Source organism: Prenolepis imparis, unplaced genomic scaffold (genome assembly GCF_030444845.1).
Source record: "Prenolepis imparis isolate NDT839.2.m4 unplaced genomic scaffold, iyPreImpa1.0 SCAF_17, whole genome shotgun sequence".
In the NCBI taxonomy this organism is placed as follows: Eukaryota; Metazoa; Arthropoda; class Insecta; order Hymenoptera; family Formicidae; genus Prenolepis; species Prenolepis imparis.
In genome coordinates, this window is record NW_028141175.1 from 1312303 (window position 1) to 1335694 (window position 23392).

Here is a 23392-nt window from a genome sequence, read left to right on the forward strand (position 1 = left end):
TAAGGCAGGCCGTTATTTCTTCGCGCCAGCACGTAGGTATATAGGTATTTATTGCGACGTTATAATCTGCGCAAGCCGGCCGACAAAATGTATTCGCGTCAGCGTATATCCGTGCGCGGAGTAATATTTTCAATCGCTGTGTAAATTACTCTCAACTCATACTTGTTGCTTATTAATATATTGCATTTTGTGTGTTAATCGATCCTCATCTTTCCGCGCAACATACAAATAGCACAGACATGAGTATAGAAGAATCTATAAATTTATATTATATTCAATTTAATATATATTTTTACTACTCCAGTTTATATTCATATAATTGATTGATTATAATAATTTTTGTCTTTAAAGAAAATTATTAATTATATTAACAATGTGTAGTGGGATAAAATAATTAATAATATTTGTTGGATAAATTTCTAATAAATATTATTTAAAATGTTTAAAAACATTACGTGTGTTACTAAAAGTTTTATTAATAAAGCATGAAATATACAAAATAAAAATACAAAGTATTATATATATATATATATGCAATTGCATATGATGCTCCTTTTCTGTTAAACTCATGATTATTGTTGCTTCTCATTTTATTTTTATAAACAAAAATGTGACATTGCAATATTGCGTTACGACATAACTAATATAAGTAAATAAGGAGATTTTATACAAATAGTCATAATCTCTCACTCTGTGAGACAGACATTTCAGGGAGAGGTTTAGTTCTTAAAATTTTTTGATTTATCAGTTCTACAATTAGATAATTATATAGATTATATATAGATTATCGGACAATTTAGTTTGAACTTTGACTCATTGTTTGATGATCAAGTATTTGAGCAGCGATACATTACATAAAATTCAACTCGATACATGCAACAGCAATAATCTGATCAGTTAAATAATCGAGCATTCTCTTAGACGGAATATTATATTTCTAATTAACAAAACATGGTTTGCGCGCTTCCAATTATATTTCTAAATCAAGCAAGAGATTTTTGATGCGGGGGCACTGAGACAAACGGAAAAATCATAGAAAAATGAAAGATAAAACAAATACATGTAGATCCGTCTACGCAATCGAGAAATAACACTTGCAACTGAGAAATCGACAAACGTCAAAACGATTTTCACAGAATCACATACCTAGTTCTCGAGTACACGATTCTCGAAACAGCATCACGACGCATGACGCACGACGCAGCGCGAAACGGCGCTTCGCGGCGTCTGCGGGACGAGCGAGACGAGTGAGACAAGCGACCTCGCTAGCTCATGCCTCAACCCCCACCGGGGTGGCCGATGCTGGACCCCTGCGGGGGGCCCATGGTCCCCACCAACAATCCTAGAGCGAGGGGCCACGTGGTTTTCAACCAACGGGGCCCATGCAGGAAGAGTCCGCCCTCATCCCCCAAAGAGGAAGTGACCATCACCCCTAGAGCACAACATCTACGTTCTATCCCCACCTGTTGCAGTCCGAATCGCCCCCACCCTCCGACATCCTCGGTGTGTTCCTCTCTCTCTCTGTCTGTTCGGCCACCCCTCCATTGTGCAAGGGACCGCTGGGGGACCACAGCTGATGAGTCACTATATAAGACAGGCAAGGACAAGAAAGTATATGTTAGTACATACTCAATCCTTTCGTAGCTCGCACGGTTTACGACGTGGCGAGCGGCGGCGAATTCGGCTGCGGCGGTGACCGACATTTTTTTCTCTCTCTCTTCTTTTTTTTTCTCCTACTTTTCTTCTTCCTCTTCGTTCCTTCCTATTGTCTTCGCTCCCTTCTCTTTGCCCTAAAATTATTCGTTGTCATTCTGCGTCTTTCCCTGAGAAACCTCCCTCTTCTAGTACACACCCTCGAGTCATAGTTTATCTTCGCTACCGCGACGTATCGTTCATCATTACTCTCGCGACAGCTATCAAATAGAGACCATAGATGTTCGAAGGAACATAGTCTGCGGGAAGCGGAAGAGTATATTCCAAAGAGGACGAACGTGTATTTTATCTTTCTTTTTTTTTACCGAAAGACTTTATAAGAGAGATATATACACACAGAGAGATATAAAGAAAGAGAGACTTTTCGCGGTATATATACAGTCAGTGGTAACCCCGCGACACAGACACTCGTTACGACTCACGTTACGAGTTCTTCGAATTTCGATCGATCGCTCGATAGTACTCGATCGAATTCAAGATGGTAGTGGAACAATATTTGCCATGGATCTGGGACGCGATGAGCGGCAACAAAATCGAGATCATTTACACTTTTCTGGTGTTCCTCTGTGTTTTCCTGGTGATGCGGTGTATTGAATATCTGAGATTCATCCGCACCTTACCGCCCGGTCCGTGGGGGCTGCCATTCTTCGGCTATCTGTTCTTCATCAGAAATGCAGCCTTACATCTGCGATACGGTGAACTGGCCAAAAAGTACGGCTCCATATTCAGCATTAAACTTGGCAATCAGCTGGTCGTCGTTCTCAGTGATTATCAAGACATACGCGATACGTTTCGACGCGAAGAATTCACCGGCAGACCGCACACCGAGTTCATGAACATCCTCGACGGATATGGTAAGTGTCGAGCGCAGCAGATTCCGATAATACGCTTTATCTCGCGACTTTAGCTCGCTCTCGTATCATTTGAGGGAAGGGAGGGAGGTTAAAGCACTTCACGCGCGATTTGCTCGTCTTTCGCGCGAATTCACATTCTATTGAATTTATAAAAAAAAATTAATAATTCATTCATTGCCGTCATTTCCGAGTATATTTGCCGAAATATTTTTTCCCTAGTCTTCCACAGTACGTTTATGCTCAGCGAACATGATTTGCGGTATTCGGGGAATCTCTCGAGAGATTTTCTTCTGATGATCGTTTTCCTATTTTTCAATTTGCTCTTTTGATCGATCACGGTTTCTTCTCAATCAATTTAGGCGTGGTCAAACTGTGCTTCGAAAAGCTGTAATCATTACATTATATTGACCGATAACGAAACAAAGTAATCATAGATAATCGAGAATTACCGTGATTTGTTCACATCATTGTTACAGGCATCATCAACACGGAGGGTGCTATGTGGAAAGATCAGAGGAAATTTCTTCACGAAAAGCTTAGAAAGTTTGGCATGATGCACGGTGGTGACAAGAAACAATTGGAGTCGAAGATTGTAGTGAGTGTCAAAAATTCAGAATAATCAACACGTAATCTATCATTCGTATTCCGTTCATTTTCTGTAAATTTTCCCTATAATATCTTAAAACGTGATATATGAAAGCTTAAAATGTATTATTTTTTTTATAATTTAACAATATTATATGAGAGATAAAATATTCATTCCATTTTTACGCGTCTCTAACTACAAAAAAAAATAAGCATTTTTTATTTATAGCGAAAGAGAATGATCTTTACGTTTAAAATTTATTTTTTATTAGTTTACGCGCGATAATGGTATACTTTTTCTTACCGTACACAAGATAAATTTCGGCAAAATTTAAGGCTCGATAAATATATGACTGTAATATTTTTATTTAGTCCGAAGTCAATGTGTTTCTGCGGGGGTGTGCGAGGAAAAACGGAGAGCCCATAAGCATCTCGTTCTCCCTCGGTATGTCGATTAGTAACGTGATCTGCACGCTCATAATGGGAGTGAATTTTCATCGCGACGAGCGGCGATTCAAAAGATTCATGAGCCTCATTGATGAGGGATTCAAGCTCTTCTCCAACGTGGTGTTGGTCAACTATGTACCGAAGATGTCTCACCTACCTTTCGTGAAAAACATCCGAGACAAGATCTCGCAGAATCGGGATGAAATGGCACAGTTCTTTCAAGAGACCGTCGATGAACAGAGAAGGACCTTCGACGAGAACAACGTGCGTCATCTTGTGGACAGTTATTTGATCGAGATTGAGCGAGCCAAGGAGCAAGGCCGGGAGACTGAGCTTTTCCAAGGAAAAAATCATGGTGAGTAGAAATCGATACTTCGAAATCTCGTTTTTTTTATTGCTGTTTCTACGTTTAATGTATTTATTGCGCATAATAATAATTGTTCAGTCTTCGTTTATAATGCGAGCGCTTCTTTAAAACACTGTTCTCTTCTCTCATATAGATCGTCAGATGCAGCAGATTCTGGGCGATCTCTTCTCCGCCGGTATGGAAACGGTGAAAACTACCCTGGAATGGGCGGTGCTTCTAATGCTCCATTATCCGAAAGAGGCAAAGGCGGTGCAAAAGGAATTAGACCAGGTCGTAGGAAGATCCAGAATGCCTTCATGGGAGGATTTTCCCAATCTTCCGATCACCGACGCGACTATTCAAGAGATTCATCGCAGATCCAGTGTCGTACCGCTTGGAACCACACACGCCACCACACGGTAAATTAATCTCTCTCGAGTAATTGATTTTTATTTCCCACGTAATAACATATCTTTCGATCTTCTCCTCACCGTCTATCTTCTTATCCGACTTAGCCTATGCACGGGCGCACGGGCGCCCTTTCCCTTTCTCTCTGCCTTTACGCGAGCTAAGAGCGGGTTTCACAACGCCTTCCTCTTCAGACGGCTTTCCGTGTCTGGTATATCAGAATCTCGCGATCATTTTGGATGATTATATTCGGCGAGCAAAAGTGAAAGCAAAGGTGCGTGGCCCCTCTGTCTGCTTTTCGGCCAGGCCGCCCCGCCTTTGGTTCGAAGCGGCTTCGAGAGGTCGACGACACCGTTACACCAGTACGGACAAAGAGCCTATTCTGCGTCAAGCAGGTGTATTCGACTCGCGATATATCGAGAATAACTCGTTAGGAATGATCGCGCATGAAAGCAACGGCCCGTCGTTAGAAACTGCGCGGGCGGCACAATTTCACTTCTTCGCGGAGAACGCGGCCAGAAAGAGCGTGACGAGCGCACGTGCGTGCGCGTAAAAAGTCAAGTCTAGTGTGCCCGACTTCACCGACATATTAGTATCCCGTACAGTTGACACTGAAATGTGTGACTAATCAAACTCATTGCGAAACTTGACATGTACTACTATATGTATTGCCTCTTTAGAAAATTATTAGTAACGAAACGCACATGCCAATTTTTATCGGTATATATTTAATTATCGAGAAATATTTTTCAAAACTCTTTCGCTTTTTTTTCTCTCGATCAACCGTCGATTCGATCGATCGATTATTGATGGAACAATCCTTCTCTTCGTGTTGCAGAAATGTGACTTTGAAGGGCTATACAATACCAGCTGGTTCTCAAGTGGTGCCTCTGTTGCACGCGGTACACATGGATCCGGAACTCTGGGAAGAACCGGAAGCCTTTCTTCCCGAACGCTTCCTCCAGGGGGGTAAGGTCGAGAAGCCGGAGTTCTTCATGCCGTTCGGGGTCGGTAGACGAATGTGTCTGGGCATCGTGTTGGCGCGCATAGAGCTCTTCCTGTACTTCAGCTCGCTGATGCATACTTTCGATCTGACACTGCCCGAAGGTGACTCGTTGCCGAGCCTGCGGGGCAACGCAGGCGTCACGGTATCACCGGATCCCTTCAAGGTTTGCCTGGTGCCGAGAGATCTCGATCTGATCGGCAATCTGGACAACAATAACGAGGTTATTGATGGACCCTTGCGTAACGCCGGCAGCCATTGAGCGTCTTCAACGGACTCCAGAATTCACGGGCACGGTAGTTGTTCCTATTGCCACAGAAAGATCGAACAAAACAAGAGACTTTGCGCCACGGGATCATCCATGCACGCGCGCATCAGCCGAGGTGGAATCCCGTAAGATTGTCTGATTGCATGTCACTTATCGGAGAACGATCGAGGGTTGATTTTAGGATAGAAAATTTTATTTTAATACTACATATTTTAGATGGAGAGAAAAATTTTATGCATTTATTCCTTTTACAAAAGTATACTAAAAAATTAGCATTTTTAATTTAATCAAAACTTATATACATATATATTAAGTCTTAGAAATTAGAAATTTTTTTTCCTAGAAAAATGTGTGTGTGTGTGTGTGTGTGTGTGTATGTGAGTGTATGTGTGTGTGTTGCATGATCGATCGTCTTCCGATATCTAAAATAGTCTTCCTAGTATATAATTTGAACCGAGTTGAGATGATCCTCCGAAAAAAATTGATAAATTGTGAAAAGTTACTAAATAATTTTATTAGTACATAATAGAAAGAGAAAGAGAGAGAGAGAGAGAGAGAGAGAGAGAGAGAGTCAGTAAGTTAGATGTAAAGATAAAGTTAAGTTTTTGAGCATCTTTCATTGCTCGGTGTGTCCCCGCCGTTTAATTTGGTACGGCGAAATCTTATATGACATCATTCCTAATTATTAAATTCATCTATCACTACTAACAAATATATTTTTTATCATTTTTATAAAATGCAGATCTCACAAAAGATCTATATCTAAAATTTCTTTAATTGTTTTTTTTTTTTTTTAATTTCGTGAACATGACTCGTGAACTCGCTATATCAGAAGCGTGGCTTCTTTTCACAAAATTTAAAAAAATTTGGTCCAAAGAAAGTTTCTAAAGAGAAAAAAAATAGCCACCTCACTGCGGGCATCATCGAGATATTATAAATTGATTATGCTCAATTATTATAATCGTGTAAACATTTTTAATAATTACCTTATTAGCGCCGGAGACCATAAGAATAATGAATTGGCGAATATATAATTTTTTTGGCTGCAAAATTAATTTCTTTGGAAAATAGCATGAACAGAAATCGATCGGATGATCGAAGAGAAATTCTTCCTCGGCTAAGGTTTAGAGTACAAAAGGAGCCTACGGTTCGAATCATCTCTCCCTACCTCCTCTCCTACGTCCACCCTTCATAGCTCCGATTTCTTCATGAGTATTTATTGCTTCGCGACGTTACTCTGCCCCGTTTCCCTTTAATCCCCGGGCCTCGTATTTATTAGTTTTTAGTTTAAATAGTCGGTGAGATAGACGAATTTTCGATGTGTCGAACTATTTTTATGCCTCGAATTGAGTAAACGAGATATCTTAATTCTGTCACAATACAGTTATTTCAAATCAAAGACATCTCAGAGATATTTTCCCCTCGCGCGCTTTATATTTACATCAAATATGTTACTTATCTAAAGATTCTGTCATCACAATCGCAAACACCGTCTATCTTCACCGTAGATCTCCGCGGATGAACGAGGATGGCGGTTAAATGCCCCATTTTCGTCTACGATAATGATAACAATCCCCGTTATTAAGTAAAGAAAACAGTGAAGAGAGAAAGACAACGCAAGAGAGCGAGAGAGTGTGAGAGAGCATATCCGCATATGTAAATAGATTATCCATTTGATCGTGCATGATCGCGTTGGCATGCGTTCAGTTTGTGTGCAGTATACATATATTTAATGATATATAGCCGGTCGACGTGCCGTTTGACGAGAATGCGAGACTGCCCTTGTACCCGAGATCACTCGCGTCGATATCGCGGTTTCGTTGATTTTTCTAGCGATATACTTGGAGCGGACTTAGTCGACGCCGATGTGAATCGGCCGGGAACGATTTTCGTGAAAGTCATCGTGAGATTCCGCCGTTGCGACATCCGCCGCGACGTGGTCGATCGTTCGGAAATAGACTGAAAGAACATCGATCGAACGAACGGACGAACGATCTACTGTTCGGCGCGAGTGCGGGCTGAGGCTGTGAATCCAAGAGATCCGGGATGTACGGTCGACGATTCTCATTGCGACGTCTCAATCCGATTTCCCAAAGGTATCCCAGGCTGTGCATCCTAGAAACGGCAATGAGCGCGCGCGGTGGATCCCGTCGTTTCTCTATGGAGACGTAGAGGAACTCTCTCGAGTCCGAAAAGAAACCCCAAAGTACGCTATGTACCCTTTCGCATTCGACGACTGATTTGCTTCCAACATATCAGAGATCCGATGCCGCGCGCGCGCAGAGTTTAATTTTCTCTTCGCCCGAGTTATCCGATAGGGTGTTAATTAATCTTAGCACGTAGCACGCATGAATTGCAGAATGCCGCATTGTGTTCACCCGTCGACCTGTGTTATTTAATGTTTCTTTTTTTTTTCTATGAAATAAAGATGTTTTGCAGTTGAAATGATTGATCTAATGGCTGATTTATCCCCAACAATCCAACCGCTTATTACGTAAGGAAACTCATTTCACAGATTCTGAAGAGAGAGAGAGAGAAAGCGTATATTTATTCCAGCGCTCTGGGATAAAAAATCCCCTCAAGCGCACCATACAGAGAATGGTTCATTAGAACCTATTACATATTATATAGGATCAATTACTTTTGTTTAGATATTAGGGAGAGAGAGAGAGAGAGAGAGAGAGAGAGAGAGAGAAGGGGGAGGGGAAAGAGATATCTCGAAGTTGGTGTATTTTTCGAGAAGTTGAATTCTTCATCGATCGCTCCCGCGAAAAATTTCGTCTGAAAACTGCAGCCTCGAAGAACCGGATTCTTAAAGATGAGTAAAAAAAACTTTTGGTTCCTCAGCTGCACCATCGGCCTTCGACTCTGATCTCTGTGATCGCGCGCTCATCCCTTCCTGCCGCTCAATATTTCGAGAACTTTTGCTCGGGGCCTACGAAAGAGGACTGAGCTGGGCCTAGCTTTCTCTTCCACTGGCCCGTTCAGTATTCTCGCATTTGGTAGTACACTTTTTTCAATTTATACAACCAGGCAATCCACGATGATGTAGCTAAAAATAGGCACGAATAGATATAGGAATCCCGCTGGTTGGCGAGTTTGATTGGATGATTAAAAAGTAGGCTATAATAGTGCCAAATTAGAAAAAGAAATGTGAAGACGAAGACATCGTGTTAAAGATTTCAAAAGTTTATAGATCTTTCGTGTCATAGTAACGTATTTACGAACGAGATAATAAAATTCGCGGGGCATCTCGCGGCTTGCACAAAAGCGAGAGACGAGCGCTTCGCGCGCTTACATAAGAGAAACTCGCGCGCTCTGAGTTTCTAACGAAATATCGTCGCCGGGTACACATTACGCTCGTAAGGTAAGGTTAATGACACGAAAGTCAAGTGGCCCCAAACCGCATACAAGTTACGTAAGGTCAGCTCAGCCGGCTGTCAGCACGTCCCGGGGACGTACATTGTGATAATGGCGCATTTCCTGCCATCAGTGTACGTGCGCACGAGAACGCAGATATAGGTATCACGCAGATGCGCTTATGTGCACCATGTGCAGCCACATATAGCTGCGTGTTGCCGCATTGTATTGCGCTGACCCAGTAATAGGGCCTTTATGCTTTACGCTTTAGTATATATATGTCACTTTTCGTGGCCTTTTCGTCGCCCAAGAGTCGGTCGAGTAGCCAACCGGCTGCCGTATACAGCGAAGACAGAAAGTTTGAAGAACCGTTGCTTCAAGGCTTGGCTCAATGAAGCAGGAAGAGGCGTTTTGTGGCTTTTTTTTTTACTACCCAGTACAAAGTTGAAAGTGTGTTGATAGAGCAACTTCTTTTTATAGCTCGGTTCGTTTGAGTTTCCTCATCTTTCTCTTCATTAACTGGGCATTGGGCATTGGGCCATCGCGATGTAATCTGTTATATAGAAGCATTTCAAGTTAACTGGTTATTGTTCTCGGAATAAGAATCCAGAGATTGACGTTTATCACATTTTTTTATATTAAACTCATCTATTCAATAATTTATTATATCGCAGATTATTGTTATTGCAAACAGCTGACTCTACCCATTGAAAACGATTAATTTATTTCGAATACTTTGCCAAAACTAAAACAAACGAAAAATTTCATCCTTTCTTTATATACAGCACACATATATTGATAAGAATAGATGAGGATATAATCTATCTTTAAACTAGAAAAATAATGTCAAGCAAGCTGTAAAATTAACTATTTATAATTAAATTTTTTTACAAATTTTACATTGATTGCATAATTTCACGCGTTGTCCGAGCGTTTTATTGACATTTAAAATGCATAAATATGTTAACGTGGGCAAGAAGCAGGATGAGGCTTTCGAATGCACTCGTCATTCAGAGCCTCGACCTTTTCTCTGCTCTTCGAAAAAAAGGCGAAATTCTTAGTTTCTTTTTTTTTATATTATAGTGTTTTTCTGTGTGCCCCGACAATTAATAGAAGGAAACGCAATCAACATTTCGGTAGCTTCTGGTGAACGGTGCGCTCTTATAATTTATCCAAGGCCACTACATTGAGAAGAAAAAAATGCGTGTTGCATAACGATGACGGAATTTCACGAATCTGATGCGAGATGTGCGAGAAAAAGGAGAGAGAGAAAGAGAGAGGGGGGAGCGAAGCGAAGGGACGCGCGCGCGATTTATGTAAAATCATCTCCCAATAATCCGTGATCGCGGTTGACATTTTAACGGCGTAAGACTCCATATTAAGAGCGTACACTGGTAATAAACATGCGCCTGATATAAAATAAAAATCGCGAGATGCGTACGAATAAATTCCGCTCCATTTTCACAGGGTGGATATTTTCTCTGCCTCGTGACTCGCTTTTAATAAAAACAATCTTCTTTTGCTTATATATCTACATGTTAAAATATTTGGCGATGGCGAAATATTTAACTGCCGACGTTATCGCAATCAGGTTATAAACCGGCACGCGAATATCTGACATCTTGCACGACGTTAGCTACCGATCTCATTAATATCTGCCTTGTGAAAAATGTATACATACAAAAGTTTGACGTATGCACAACTTGTTGCAAGTAAACAGGCAAAACAGCAAATAATCGTAATCAGTGACAGATGCCTGAAATTAATTAAAATCGTGTATTTCAGCAACCTTTGTGCCGTAACTCGTTATTATTTGATAAAAGTCTTCAGTTTTTCAGGGAAAAGGGGGAAGATAAATTTCGATAGAGAATAAAACCCTGATTTGTAATAAATTTTACTGACACAATATGAATCGTCGTGTGCATATTAACATAATATTAATTATGCATATAAATGCTCATTGGTCCAATCAAATATTTTTATTGAAAACTTATATTGACAGAAGCATATAAATTTATGCATAAATTTATTCAAAAAAATATGAAATCTAATAATAAAGAAACGCATAATTTATATTAGTAGCAGGATTTAATAACAAAAATAAATTTTTGTTATTATTTATTTTTATCATATTTTTATACAAATGATACATTATATGTATATACAGAAAAAATTAAATGTGTGTATATATTTTCATGAAATTTGTAAATATATACTTAGTTCTGTATATGTATAATTTATAGTATTAATGAGTATAAGAATAATATTACTGTATGTAAATTTATTCCCGCAACGTGAAAACCAACCGATGCGGTTTTGGGACCAGAGTGATTCCGCATTCACCCTCCAGATCGATACACGTACCGGATGGTACAGAGATAACGAATGAGCGAAGAATCCTTGCGGCAAAGAGAAATAATATCATCCTGGCGAATTCATCACCGACGCACATACGTTTACCTTAATATGAAATATACGAAATATACACATATTATTTAATATTTAAACGAAACTGATTGTTTTCAATCTTGTATTTCGTATTTCAAGCTTACCTGTTTGAAAAGGCAAAAAAGCTTTCGGTTTGGCAAGAGCTCCATCCTCAGCAATAAATCTTTCGGCTTTGAAAGAGAGCGGATCGTGCCAGAATGAAGGATCCGTATGAATAGCCCATTGCAGCGGAATAACCATGCTGCCTTTCGGTACATCGTAGTCGCCTATTTGTGTGTCCTGGATGCATATATTGTCTCGCATCGTTTATTTCAATTTTCATTTGTCGTGTGCAAAAATCGCAGAGTTAATTGTTCGTCGTTAACGTTGCTTAGTTTTGACGACAAAGATATATTCTCAATTTACAAGTATTATAATTATCATAATTACATAATTATAATTATCATAATTACATAATTATAATTATTATAATTACAAATAAATTATCAGATGTATTGGATCTTATGAAATAAATATACACATAAAAAATTGCGTTAATTTTCTCACTCTGCTTAATATTGCTATACCTCGAGTGTTCCATGAGGAACTCCAAGCGGTGTGACGCTTCGCAATCTTTGTGTCTCCGCGATGGCAGCTTCCAATCGAATTAAAACAAGTCTGTCTTCCAAACTGGGCGGCTTTTGTCCCAACAGTTCGTTCATTTCATCGTAAATTTTTTTCTATACAAACAAAGACATATAAAATTTGGCAGAAACTGTACGGTGGATCGAGATTCTCCATAAGAAATAACATTTATTCAAAAATATCTAATACTTGTTCGTCTGGATGTGCCGCCATAAAGAGCAAAAACCAACGAAGGGTTGTGAGAGTGGTATCGGTGCCTGCGCCGAAAAGATCGGCCAAGAAATGATAATATTGTGGTTGAGTAAAGTATCCAGGATTATCCGCATTGGTTCTCATTACATCGTCGAACGCCGCAAGAAAATTATCTGTTTTTTCAAGTCGAGCACGATGCTCATCGATAAGCGTTTGATATATCTGATGTGTTTTCAGTTTGCCATCGATAAGTGACGCCATTACTTTGCCGTATCGTGGTAAAAATCTGAACAGTTGAGAAAACCCAACATTTCTTATTTATTCTCAAGGCTCTCATATAAATTTAAATTAATCTTCACATTTTTAAATATACTTAAGACTTTTCTTCATCATTGACTTTAATATAAAAGTGAGCTGAATATCTTTAAACATATTTTACTCACGTATCCATAAAAATATAAATTATTTAAGTATTAATATATAAAATATAGTATATAATTATATTTCTTTTTATTTAACTAAAATAAATAATATTTATGTATGAGAAAGTTTTTACATTCCACACATTTCAACTTTTGTTAAAATAAGCTAATTTGATTTTATAATTATAAATTATATTAATTATAATCTTTTGTCGAGGATGCACTTTATCAATAATCTTTTTGATTTAGCTTATGCATTAAACCAGCAAATTGTCCTTTGCGCCATTTTTTTCTACAGAGTTGTACTTACTTTTCCAAAGGATTATTTAGTTCAATTTATCATGTCGCTTGCATATATGCAAAAAAAAAAAAAAAAAAAAGAATTGTGTATCCTTCCATGTCCTTTTATCGTTCGAAAGCCACCGCCTTCAATAAAAAAACACGGCATTTGCATGGTAGACGTTGACAATGAATCATTACCTCATCATCGACGTGTTAATTGGTCGTGCGGATCCAATTCGCTTTTTTTTTCCGCGAGATAATGCGGTTTACCTTCCGTTAGCGAGATGCAAAACATATCGCGCGTTATTATACAAATACGCAGTCGCGTCGATCGAGAAGGATCTTCGAAGGATCTTTGCCAGGGATAGCGCCGTACCTGAGGAGCGGCAAAAAGTTGAGCGGCCCTGCGACTCCGATATGCTTGACTCCTTCCTCCTGCAAGTGTCTCAGCCATTTCCACACCTCGTCGTTCTCCTCGTAAACCTTGCCGAATACGAGATCGTTCATCAGATTGCCCACGCAATGATGAAGCGTCTCCAGCGGATCGATACCGTCTTCCGTAGCGCGATCTTTTAGTTTCTGAAGAATCAATCAGAAGAATTTCTGCCTGTTTCGTTCTCCGTTAATCAGGAATTAATATGAAACATTTTTCTCATATTTTGTAAAGCATTACATCTGTGTTTAGAGTGCAATGAATTATCGAGCAGTTTTTTTTTTTTCTTCAATATAGCAACGATTTTTACATTTAAATTTTTAAACGCCATCGTTGATAGCATGTCGAAATGTCAGAGAAATTAATAGCTTCATTAAATGCAATGACATTTCCAGATAAATAAATGATAACTCGCGCAAGAATTTGTGTTAATTCGCGTCGATTATTCCTTTTGGAATAAAATGTTTGGATCATCGATATACCGTTTAGAGGCAGATTTACGCGATAAAATGATCTGAAATATCCATTTAACTAGCTTCTTATTAACGCTAAACGTTAATTTACCGATATGCATTCGTTCACGGCCATGAGAATTCTTTCCTCCATCCTGTCCCTCCTAGCACCGGGTAACTTCAACATGCCAAAATTCTTCAAGCATCCAGCTACGAATCTTCGTTGATCCCTCCAGAGATCACCCTGGGCACAAATGAGGCCTGCGAAACGCATAAAGGAACGAAGAAATAAGAATCTTTTTTTCTAATTTTCTGTGTCTACTTTTTGTTTCTTTTTTTTTGTTCTTTTCTTTTTGTTATTTTTTTCACAAAGGCAATCTTCGTCCGTTTTACGATCGTCAATAATGCCGCTACCGGAACATATGTCCATCGCGTTCCTCCTTTATGCGTAGAAGCGAGCCGTGTTCTTGGTGGGAGGGTGTAAAAAATAGCGAGAGAGGATTACCGTCATTCCGTAAGTAGGCGCAGCCACTGAACTCACCGAAGGATAATCCTCGAATGAATAAACAATAATCTCTCACCGCACCCACTCTCAACGTCCCTCCCTTCGGTATATTCGCGATATAAAACCAGGTACGGTGATCGTCGATTAATAGCGATCGCGATTGCTGATTAAACGTAACGGCGATAGCGACAAAGTGTTCATTAACGTTATTTATTGTACGATTTCTTTTGCATTTTCCAAACATTTATTCCATCCATTTTTCCTCTACCTCTTTCTACAAATTTTTTCTCTACATTATTTTATACATTATTTTATACATTAATAGATCAAATTTATTTAGTTTATATATTAATAGAGAAAATTTATTTATTTAATATATTGATATTATTAATAATTATATTTAAATTTTCCTCCTTTCTCCAACACATAAGTACCTACGTGTTCACTTACATCGTATCATTTTTATCATACATACATTTTGTCGACTATCGATTATACTTAATTAGCCTGATCGGAGAACAGATATTATAAATTTTTTTTCTTATTGCAATGCTATGGGCAGATTGAAACGAGTTTTTTTTATTATGCTCTTTAAAGAGGTAATAGAAAAATTTGCGCTGCGAAATTGATGCATCTGCGCTACGACAGCGAAAGGTGTGTCGCGCATATGTACATCCGATTTCGCAGCCAGATCACACGCGCGAGAATGATCTCGGAATCCTGATCATCGCTCAATGAGACCGAATAATCGAGGTTTACGGTCGATGCGCCACAGGAATATAGATTGAGACGCGCAATTTATTAAATTAAACGATACATTGGATTGTAATTTTTTTACTTGCAAATTGATATTTTTATCAATTATGTAAGGAAGCGAGAGGAATGAATATAGACACGCAGCGAGGTCTTCAATCGCGATTGTCGCCGATCAATGATGATGACTTTCGGTTGCTTACACGAAGAGGAACGAAAGCGAAATCTCGAGGGAGAGACGATCGTTTCTGCGAATTTACAATTCGTCATGATATATACGTTCGAGACGCGAGCGTCAAGAGAAGAGGTAACGAAAGTATATATACGTCGGGGTACAAATAGGTTATCGCATGATGTGTGTTTGCGATTATCATTCGCAACTTGTTCTAAGAGGCAGCGCTGTCGATAGGTCAGTGTCGTATTTAAATGACGCCAAGAAAACTTTCCGGGATCTCGCGAGTACGCGTTAATCTCTCTCTTTATTCTGCTCGATGGATTTTAAATCATGTTCGCAATAAAATAGAGAGAATTAAAAAATCATTACAATATAATGACCCTTTGAACGAATAAATCTTATATTTCTTTACAACTGTATCTCTGTGGAAAGACAAATATTATAAAAAAATTTTATTTTTATATTTAAAGTTATTTTTTTAAATATTTCAATCTTTTGAGACTTCATCAACTTTAAAAAATCAGGGTAATTTAGAGATTTAAGTATATTTATTGATTGCATATTTTTTATATAAGACAGCTATAGTGAAGAAATAAATTCTACATCCGAATGTTATATTGCATTTTCATCTTTTTTATAAAATGTTTTAATTTATAATTTTCACAAAAAGGAAGACAGCATCGGGATGACAGTCTTTAAGGAAGGACTCGTAAAAGAAGAAGCGCAGAGAATAGTTAGTTGCAACTTTGTAGCTCGCACATTACCTCTCATCTTTGCGATGCATCATCATCTGTGCGGCTACAAACGGACGCGAAGCTACAAACAATGAGGCTCTTCTTGCCGGTCGAGATTCTTACGCAACTAAACACCCCGCCGCGGTGATTTCAAGGGATGACATCACTCGGACTCTCGGGCACGGCACGGAGAGGAACGCGCTCACCACGAATTCGCGAACCGCCAGAAATAAACCGGACGAGAGGACGGATAATGCATATATGCGTCCAAACGTTTCAGGGCCGGTCATTCCACTTCGGCCGGCAAAAAGTCCGATGAATGCAGCGCAAGAAGGCGACTCGTGCGATAGTCGTCCTGTCCAAATACAGCCGACCGATCGATCGCGCGTTTTATAAAGGCGAGATCATTAAAATACCGGAATAGCGCTGTCGATCACATACTTCAAGTGTTTCGACTAGTATTCGATAATAGTCCTAGCGAATCTCCGAATTATGCGTAAGATTCCTGGGGGCGATTCTGCGAGAGAAGAGAAATAGAGAGGGAGATTAAAAAGATCTCTTTTACCAAATATAAATATATGTCTTATTAAAGTATGCATTTCACAATAGATGGGCAGAATTTTCGTCTTTACTCTGTTCGCAAAGGTTTAACGTCTTTATCGTGCAGTTAATTACAAATAATTTTTCGATTGCAAGAGATTCGACAGATGAATCAATACGATAATCGTGGAAGATTCTAATGACTCGTCGATGAATATTAAATAGCAATGGTTTGAAAATTGCTCTTTGAAAATTAGAACAACTATTGGGATAATTTTTCTCATTATTGAGATAAAGCGACGGCGAAATATTACTCAAAATTAAATAGATGAGCAAATATAAATATGTCTTTTAAACACACATTGCCAAAAATTATTTTGTTTCAAAGTTTACGAGTGTGTATATTAGAGGGGGGGACTTTGTATTTTGCTTATTAATTCATCTTCCTTGTCAGTATACATATAAAATTTGAAGAAAAAAAATTAATTTTAAGTTTGTTTCAATTTTTAATAAGCAACCGTAAATTATCAAATATCGCTCTCCTGATATCGGAGAATCGTTGCCGTGAATTTCTTTTGCGAAATTATATTTCAATGAATATTGCATTAATTATAAAAAGTCCTCTTTCAGGAGCGCGGGTCGTGACAAGTCGATGATAATGTGAACGGTCCGTTCATACAACGTTCCGTCGTTCTTAACGGGAGAGGCCGTCGGCTCGTCCTTGCGAAGCTAACTGTAATTCCCCGCGGATGTCTGCAGAGCAAAACTGTCGACGACCGGCAGAACTTCCTTCAAGGAGACCGATAAAAGTGAGAGTCCTTCGCATCTCTACGACACACGGCAGGCCCCGGGTCTGCTCGGACGTGCCTAATCGACTCAATCGCGGGGATAAACCACTCGTTAAAAAAAACAGGATGCATCCCGAGCAGGCCCTTTTTCAATGTGTGTAATTATTGTAAATTAAAAATGCACAGATTATAAGCGCATTGTTTAATAAGAAATTGTATTTTTTTCGATAGTATTTTTCGGAAAAATATATTTTGTGACACAAATAAATTTCCAATCTTTTGAAAGCTATTTGGAAGTATTACCAAATACAACATATACTGGAGGGGGGATGTGACAGTTTTGCAACGATAAAAGCTATACAAACGGTAGATGCGTGAATAATTATATAAAATAGAAAAAAGCGAGATACAAGGATACTGCGTGAGCAGGAGCAGAATTGCGTGAAGAAAAAATGAAATTCCACCCACACCCACTCTCCCGCGCGCGCGAAGGAGGAAAACAAGTCGTCGGGAAAATTGCGAACATCTTACGTCAGTGTTACGCGTTTGTAATAAGCTAAGCGGGAATAGTCGGCTACAGTGTGTACATATGGAAGCTCGATTGGTCGTAACGCTTATTTTACACGCGCGCTTCTGACCGCATCGTTGAGTCAGTGCTGAGGTATGCCAAGTCCGAATGGAACTGCGACTTTTCTATAATCGATTGTAGATCATCGTGTCATTACGTCAATGTTCGCGTCTGCCTGCTAGTTTTTTTTCTTTTTCGAACTTGTATAAAAATGATCTACGCGTGTGGAGTGCAATTGAATTGAAAAATCTACAAACCTTTTCTTAATTGAGAAATTTAATGTAAGAGAGAAGAGAAATCTTTGATAATTAATGTTTTTTTTTTTTTTATATAAATAACGAGCAGAGAAATGATATTTGAAGAAAATATTTAGAGACTCATATTTCAATCAATCTATCGTCATTTTTAAATTTACCATATACCATATAATATAATATATTTGCACAATAATAATTAACAAATTGGGAAAGATAAATCAAATAAATTAAATATATATCTTGCTGCGTTTCAAGAATGGCCTTGCGTTCATCAAAGAGATGAAGAAGCAACAAAGCTACTCGAACGATTTCAGATGGCACAGATGGCGAAAACTTATAACCGTCCTCGTCGAATCCTATCGAGTGATTCGAAGTAAATTGCGATGTCATAAAAGTGAATCGTGACAGAACGGTCTCTTTTTTTTTATCAGCTGAAATTAGCGTCAATATACTGCCGTTCGCGTGTGCCGCAGCGGCAGCATCAAGGACGTCGAGAATTTCAGGTTTCGTCGACCCGCTTAAAGGCCAACGCCGTCGCATCGTCCAGACACTTTTGACGATCACCGCGATGCAGGTCGATGCACCGGTGGTAACGAGAGTGTCGGCGCGATAGTCTATCGTTTTCCAAGATCAAGTCTCCCTCCCGTCGTTTATCGGCACACCTTGCCCTGACTGTACAAGGTGCAACGCGACACCTCTAGGTTTCTACACTCGGTCGCTCTCTAGACTTAGACTGTAATTGCAATTGCAATGATGTCGACTCCTAATCGGCTTCAAGCTGACAATACCTCTGAGTTTTACATTTTTATTATTCATATTAATAATTTTTTCGAATCGTCATATCGCGAAATCCTCCACATTTGTACCGAGAATATTTATTTCAATTAATAATATTTAATATTCATTAATAATTTTATATAATTCATATATAATATATAAATATTTTTATAATATATCGTTAGTATTATTTTGTAATAAGATGATATATACGTGTATATATTATGCCAAAAATGCACATAATTTAAGAAAATATTTTAATGTTGTATTTAACGATATGTTATATTAGAAAATTTATAAACTATATAAAATTATAATTTTTTTTTTTTACAAAATATTTTGCATGTGTAGTTTTATATATTTTTATAGCATTTTTCTGAAACTTAATTTATACGCAAGACACAGTTATTTCCCGGGTATCCCTAGTAGACGTGTCTTATAAGGATTAACGTTACTTTTACTTTCGGTTCGTTTCTCAGAAGTCTATTAATACTTTGTTTCGCATCGCCGGCCGATCATTCTCCGTTACCTTTACCTGATCACCGATGGTATCTGCGGCATTTCCGATCCATCCTATCCTTTTCACGATCTCTAATGCAATTACTTGCTATAATAGGTTTTGCTAAGACGACTTCCTAGAACAATCAAAGACTCTATTCTAAGAAATGCCGCCTGTATGAAATATTTCATAAGCCTGCAAGTTATTATACGCCAATTAGATTTCGGTTTCAGAATAGAAAATTGTTTTTAATTATACGTATCATTGATGTAACTCAATGATTAAATTAGTGTTGTATATATGTCTATATTTATATGCAATATGCAAATTAAATTAAATTTATAAAACCAGATTGTAGCTCTTTATCGAAGGAAAAATGATAAAAATCTAAAAAATCGCTAAATATGTCTTTCATACAGTTGCTTTGATTTTCTTTCGTCTGTCTTTTTTTATTTCAAATTGCGCGATGTGTAAAACAATCGAACTCTATATAAAACGGAATTGATCGATCCGACAGCGCGACACATGACATACAGTGCAGAAAATTTGCGTAATATGTTTACAGACGGCGCGTTATCTCGCCATCGGCGCGCTCTATAATAAATTAACGCTATTACGTGCGACATTATCCATGTCGTGGCGGGGCAACCAGTTTGCCAATCTGCATAAGAAATGTGAGCGCGCCCATAAAGGCGCGTGTAAACGCGCTGTCGGATAATCACGGGTTGCACTGTCGGAAGACACGCGCCTCCCGAGTTGGTATTCTTCCCCATATTCATCTCTCATATAGGCAACGGCGGCATCGTCATCGTCGATTTATGTGTATAGCTTCTCTCACGTAAGATTTCACGGATCGAATAACAGAGAAGTGTTCTAGATTGTCCTACGTAATATATAAGTGGGAGATAGTGTGCTCTGATATAATCGACGAAATATAGATAACCCAGCAAATATTTTAATCACAAACTATATAATTTATTAATATAATTTTAAAGAATATTTAGCTATAAAAATTAAAAGAATTCAGCAAATTAAAATTTTAGAATGCAAATAATAAATTAATCGTATTTTTTAATTCATTTTAAGTGAATATTGTTTCAATAATTTTTCGATTTTTAACGCAATATATCAAATATTAGATATTTATAAATCAAACGGATAGATAATGTTTTATATTTTGTTGTTGTTATTTATATTATATATAAATATTCTAATTATCGTATGAATATGATAAATGTATTTTTCTTCTTCTGCAATTTACAGATAACTCGATTATCAATCCTAAATTTCATGTATCGAAAGTGTAATAAATAATTTAAAGTGCATTCGTCGCACTTGATCGGAATACGCGTCCTTCGACGCTCCGATTTAGAGACTTCAATGCGCCGCGAAGCGTATACTTTCGTGCGGCCAGTAGTAAAGGTCTATAGCGGCGGTCGCGCAACGTCTGACTAATCCCGATCCTCACTACTTGGAACGAACGTTAGACTTCAGAGAGCTTCCCTTTCCTTCCGAACCGAACGCTTGCGGTTGATCTAACAAGTTTAGCGAAACTTCACGTGTATCATACGAGGTATGTACCTGTGCGGATCTGTACCTGTTGATGGGGGCGTGGCTAGGAGTTCCCCACCAAACGCTATTTCGATGGAGAGAAAGAAAGGAGACTTATGCGGCGGGAGGATCTTTCCTGGATGCTCTGGAGGGGCATCTACAAGGAGTGGAGGAAGGCACTCTGGAGTCTCAAGAGCCTCTCGTGAAAGGTGTCAGAAGCGCCTCAATGTCGCGAGGGCAAAGGATGTGGCTGCACTAAATTTAACGTGCGTCATAAAATGGTTGATCGTCAATTTATCGCATTTTCAATTAAAATTATTTTGCATCGATTTCTTTTCTGTATTTGTCTTTGCATTCTCCTATTCCTCTGCGATTTCTCCGCACAGCTTCTTTGAAACTTTGATGGATCGAAAAAGTGACACAAAGGAAATGCAATTTCTTTATAAGTTTGCGTCGAGAATTATAAACGAGATTTTTATGAAATTATACACTGAGAGAATTTTCTCTTAGAATTTATCCTGAAAATCATGGTAATCGTGGGACCATATGGTATGGAAAGAATTTTATGAGAATTTCTCTGATTAATATTTATCACAATAAAAATAATAATATCTATCACAATAAAATATAAAACATGTTTCATTAATTTTACTAAACTGCATAGTAAAATTAATGAAACATTTTATATTTTATTGTGATAGATATTATTATTTTTATTGTGATAAATATTAATCAGAGATTCTGTCTAAGCCATAATCTTGTCCCACGATTGCCATGATTTTCAGGGTAAATTCTAAGAAAAAATTCTCTCTGTGTACGGTTTGTAAAAGTTGTGTCAGAAAATTTTCATTTATAAGAGATATATTATAATGCATGTTCATAGTTTTTAATCGAATTTATATTGTCTTTTATTCTGAGCAATCATCATATTATTCAATATTTACCTCATAATTGTGACTATAAAGTAAATTTTTTTACATAGTCCTTAAATTGTACGTATCAAATCTAAATATATTGACTTATTTAATTGCATAAGTCCAAAATATTAAGTACCACATCTAAAATTCAAAGTAGATAAGCAAATTCTACTAAATTGCATTGCTTAACTGTATATGAAGTAACGATTCAAATTTTCAATAGACGATTTACATAATCAATATAAAATCAGTCCGAAAGTTCATATCATGGTCGATTCGTAATACATACACGCGTATTTATCGGCTCGCTAGATCGGCGCGCTTGTAAAAGAGATCGGCGATGATAGCGCGCGGAGGAAATGAATGGAGAAATCACGGGGCCGTTGACTTTGGAGACATGGCGCCTCGTAAACATCGCCGAAGGCACACGCACACGCGCGTGCATGCACTGGGAATCGAAAAAAAAGAAGAAAAAAAAAAGAAATAAAGAGAAGAAAGAAGACGCGCGCGGCGGGGGGAGGAAGACAGGATAGAGGGGGAGGGAGAGAGAGAGGGAAACGCACCGAAGACGGCGATGGATCGCGAACGAGAGGATGGGAGCTTTCGAAACGAGGTGTAAGGTGTACCACCAGGTGCCGTGGTACACTTTGCCGTGAAATTATCGTCCCGCACGGATCGGCTCGGCTCGGATCGGATCTCGGCACCGCCGTCGCCGACGACGGAATTTGTGGCCTTGCCGGCGAATTTTCAGTCGACGGGCGAAACTTACGACCGTTCGAGTAACCCTGTTTTCATCTGGAAACAAAAGCCGCGGTCGCATTAAATCAGGGACTATATAGCGATAGCTGTACCTACAAACGTCATCAATCGCGACGTTTGTTCCATATACGTAGACTTCGATTTAAAAACCTAGCTTAATTGCAAATGTTTCTATGGAATATGGAACACCGAGGAAGTCTGGATACGCGATACTTATCTATCGTGTATATTTATGTTCGGCAACACACTCTATATACTTCAAATAACGGAGCGCGAACGAAACTCTCTTGTATGCAGAGGACCGGTTATCAAATGTCGGCGCCGTAATCGGTAACTTTGATCGTAAATCGAAAATCGTAACGGCATCACTTGAATCTAGAGTCTAGTCTAGAGAGTCCTCGTTATCGCGAGAACGGGACATCAGGCTGACTAGCTCTATTCTATTCTCCTTGACAGTCCATACCTTGGCGAAACCTCGGTTTTATCTCGACACGTCGTTGCAACAATCGATCAAGTGTATTCGTGAGCCTTGTTCTTATCACTCTTACACATTGAACGATAGCAGTACATTTTGTAAATTCTTTTCATAATTTTTCAACATTCAAATTTTAAGGTCGCTGTCCAAAATTAAAATTTTTTAAATATTACAATCTGTGATTTAAATTGTTAGATTTTTGTAATCCCTTTCGAATATTCTATGTGATAAATATATTATGCGTAACTTAAGAAAAA

General features: G+C 38.4%; 2 protein-coding genes across 6 annotated transcripts in view; one reads left to right on the forward strand and one right to left on the reverse strand.

Moving 5' to 3' along the window:
• The first annotated feature begins 1291 nt into the window (after window positions 1–1291).
• On the forward strand, window positions 1292–8063 carry Cyp18a1 (Cytochrome P450 18a1). The gene is made up of 5 exons (XM_083056272.1): window positions 1292–2567; window positions 3044–3162; window positions 3525–3954; window positions 4100–4364; window positions 5192–8063. The coding sequence occupies exons 1-5, from the start codon at window positions 2192–2194 to the stop codon at window positions 5616–5618; spliced, it is 1617 nt and encodes a 538-aa protein (XP_082912398.1). The 5' UTR covers window positions 1292–2191; the 3' UTR covers window positions 5619–8063.
• A 3033-nt stretch (window positions 8064–11096) lies between these two features.
• Window positions 11097–23392, reverse strand: part of Phtm (cytochrome P450 enzyme phantom) — a 29709-nt gene continuing 17413 nt past the window's right edge. For all 5 annotated transcript variants that reach the window (XM_083056276.1, XM_083056277.1, XM_083056275.1 and 2 more), the window contains 6 exons: window positions 13950–14098; window positions 13329–13531; window positions 12246–12534; window positions 11999–12151; window positions 11537–11711; window positions 11097–11444 (listed from right to left, as the gene is read on the reverse strand). In XM_083056276.1, coding sequence (XP_082912402.1) covers window positions 11266–11444; window positions 11537–11711; window positions 11999–12151; window positions 12246–12534; window positions 13329–13531; window positions 13950–14098 — 1148 coding nt within the window. In that variant the 3' untranslated portion in view covers window positions 11097–11265. The remainder of the gene's footprint in view (window positions 11445–11536; window positions 11712–11998; window positions 12152–12245; window positions 12535–13328; window positions 13532–13949; window positions 14099–23392) is intronic.

What these genes read in the sequence shown, in the direction of transcription:
- Cyp18a1 (XM_083056272.1), top strand. Translation starts at nt 2,192, where the DNA reads ATGGTAGTGGAACAATATTTGCCATGGATCTGGGACGCGATGAGCGGC. An exon ending in GAACATCCTCGACGGATATG is followed by an intron (nt 2,568 to 3,043) that starts GTAAGTGTCGAG and finishes TCATTGTTACAG; the next exon opens with GCATCATCAACACGGAGGGT. An exon ending in TTTCCAAGGAAAAAATCATG is followed by an intron (nt 3,955 to 4,099) that starts GTGAGTAGAAAT and finishes TCTCTCATATAG; the next exon opens with ATCGTCAGATGCAGCAGATT.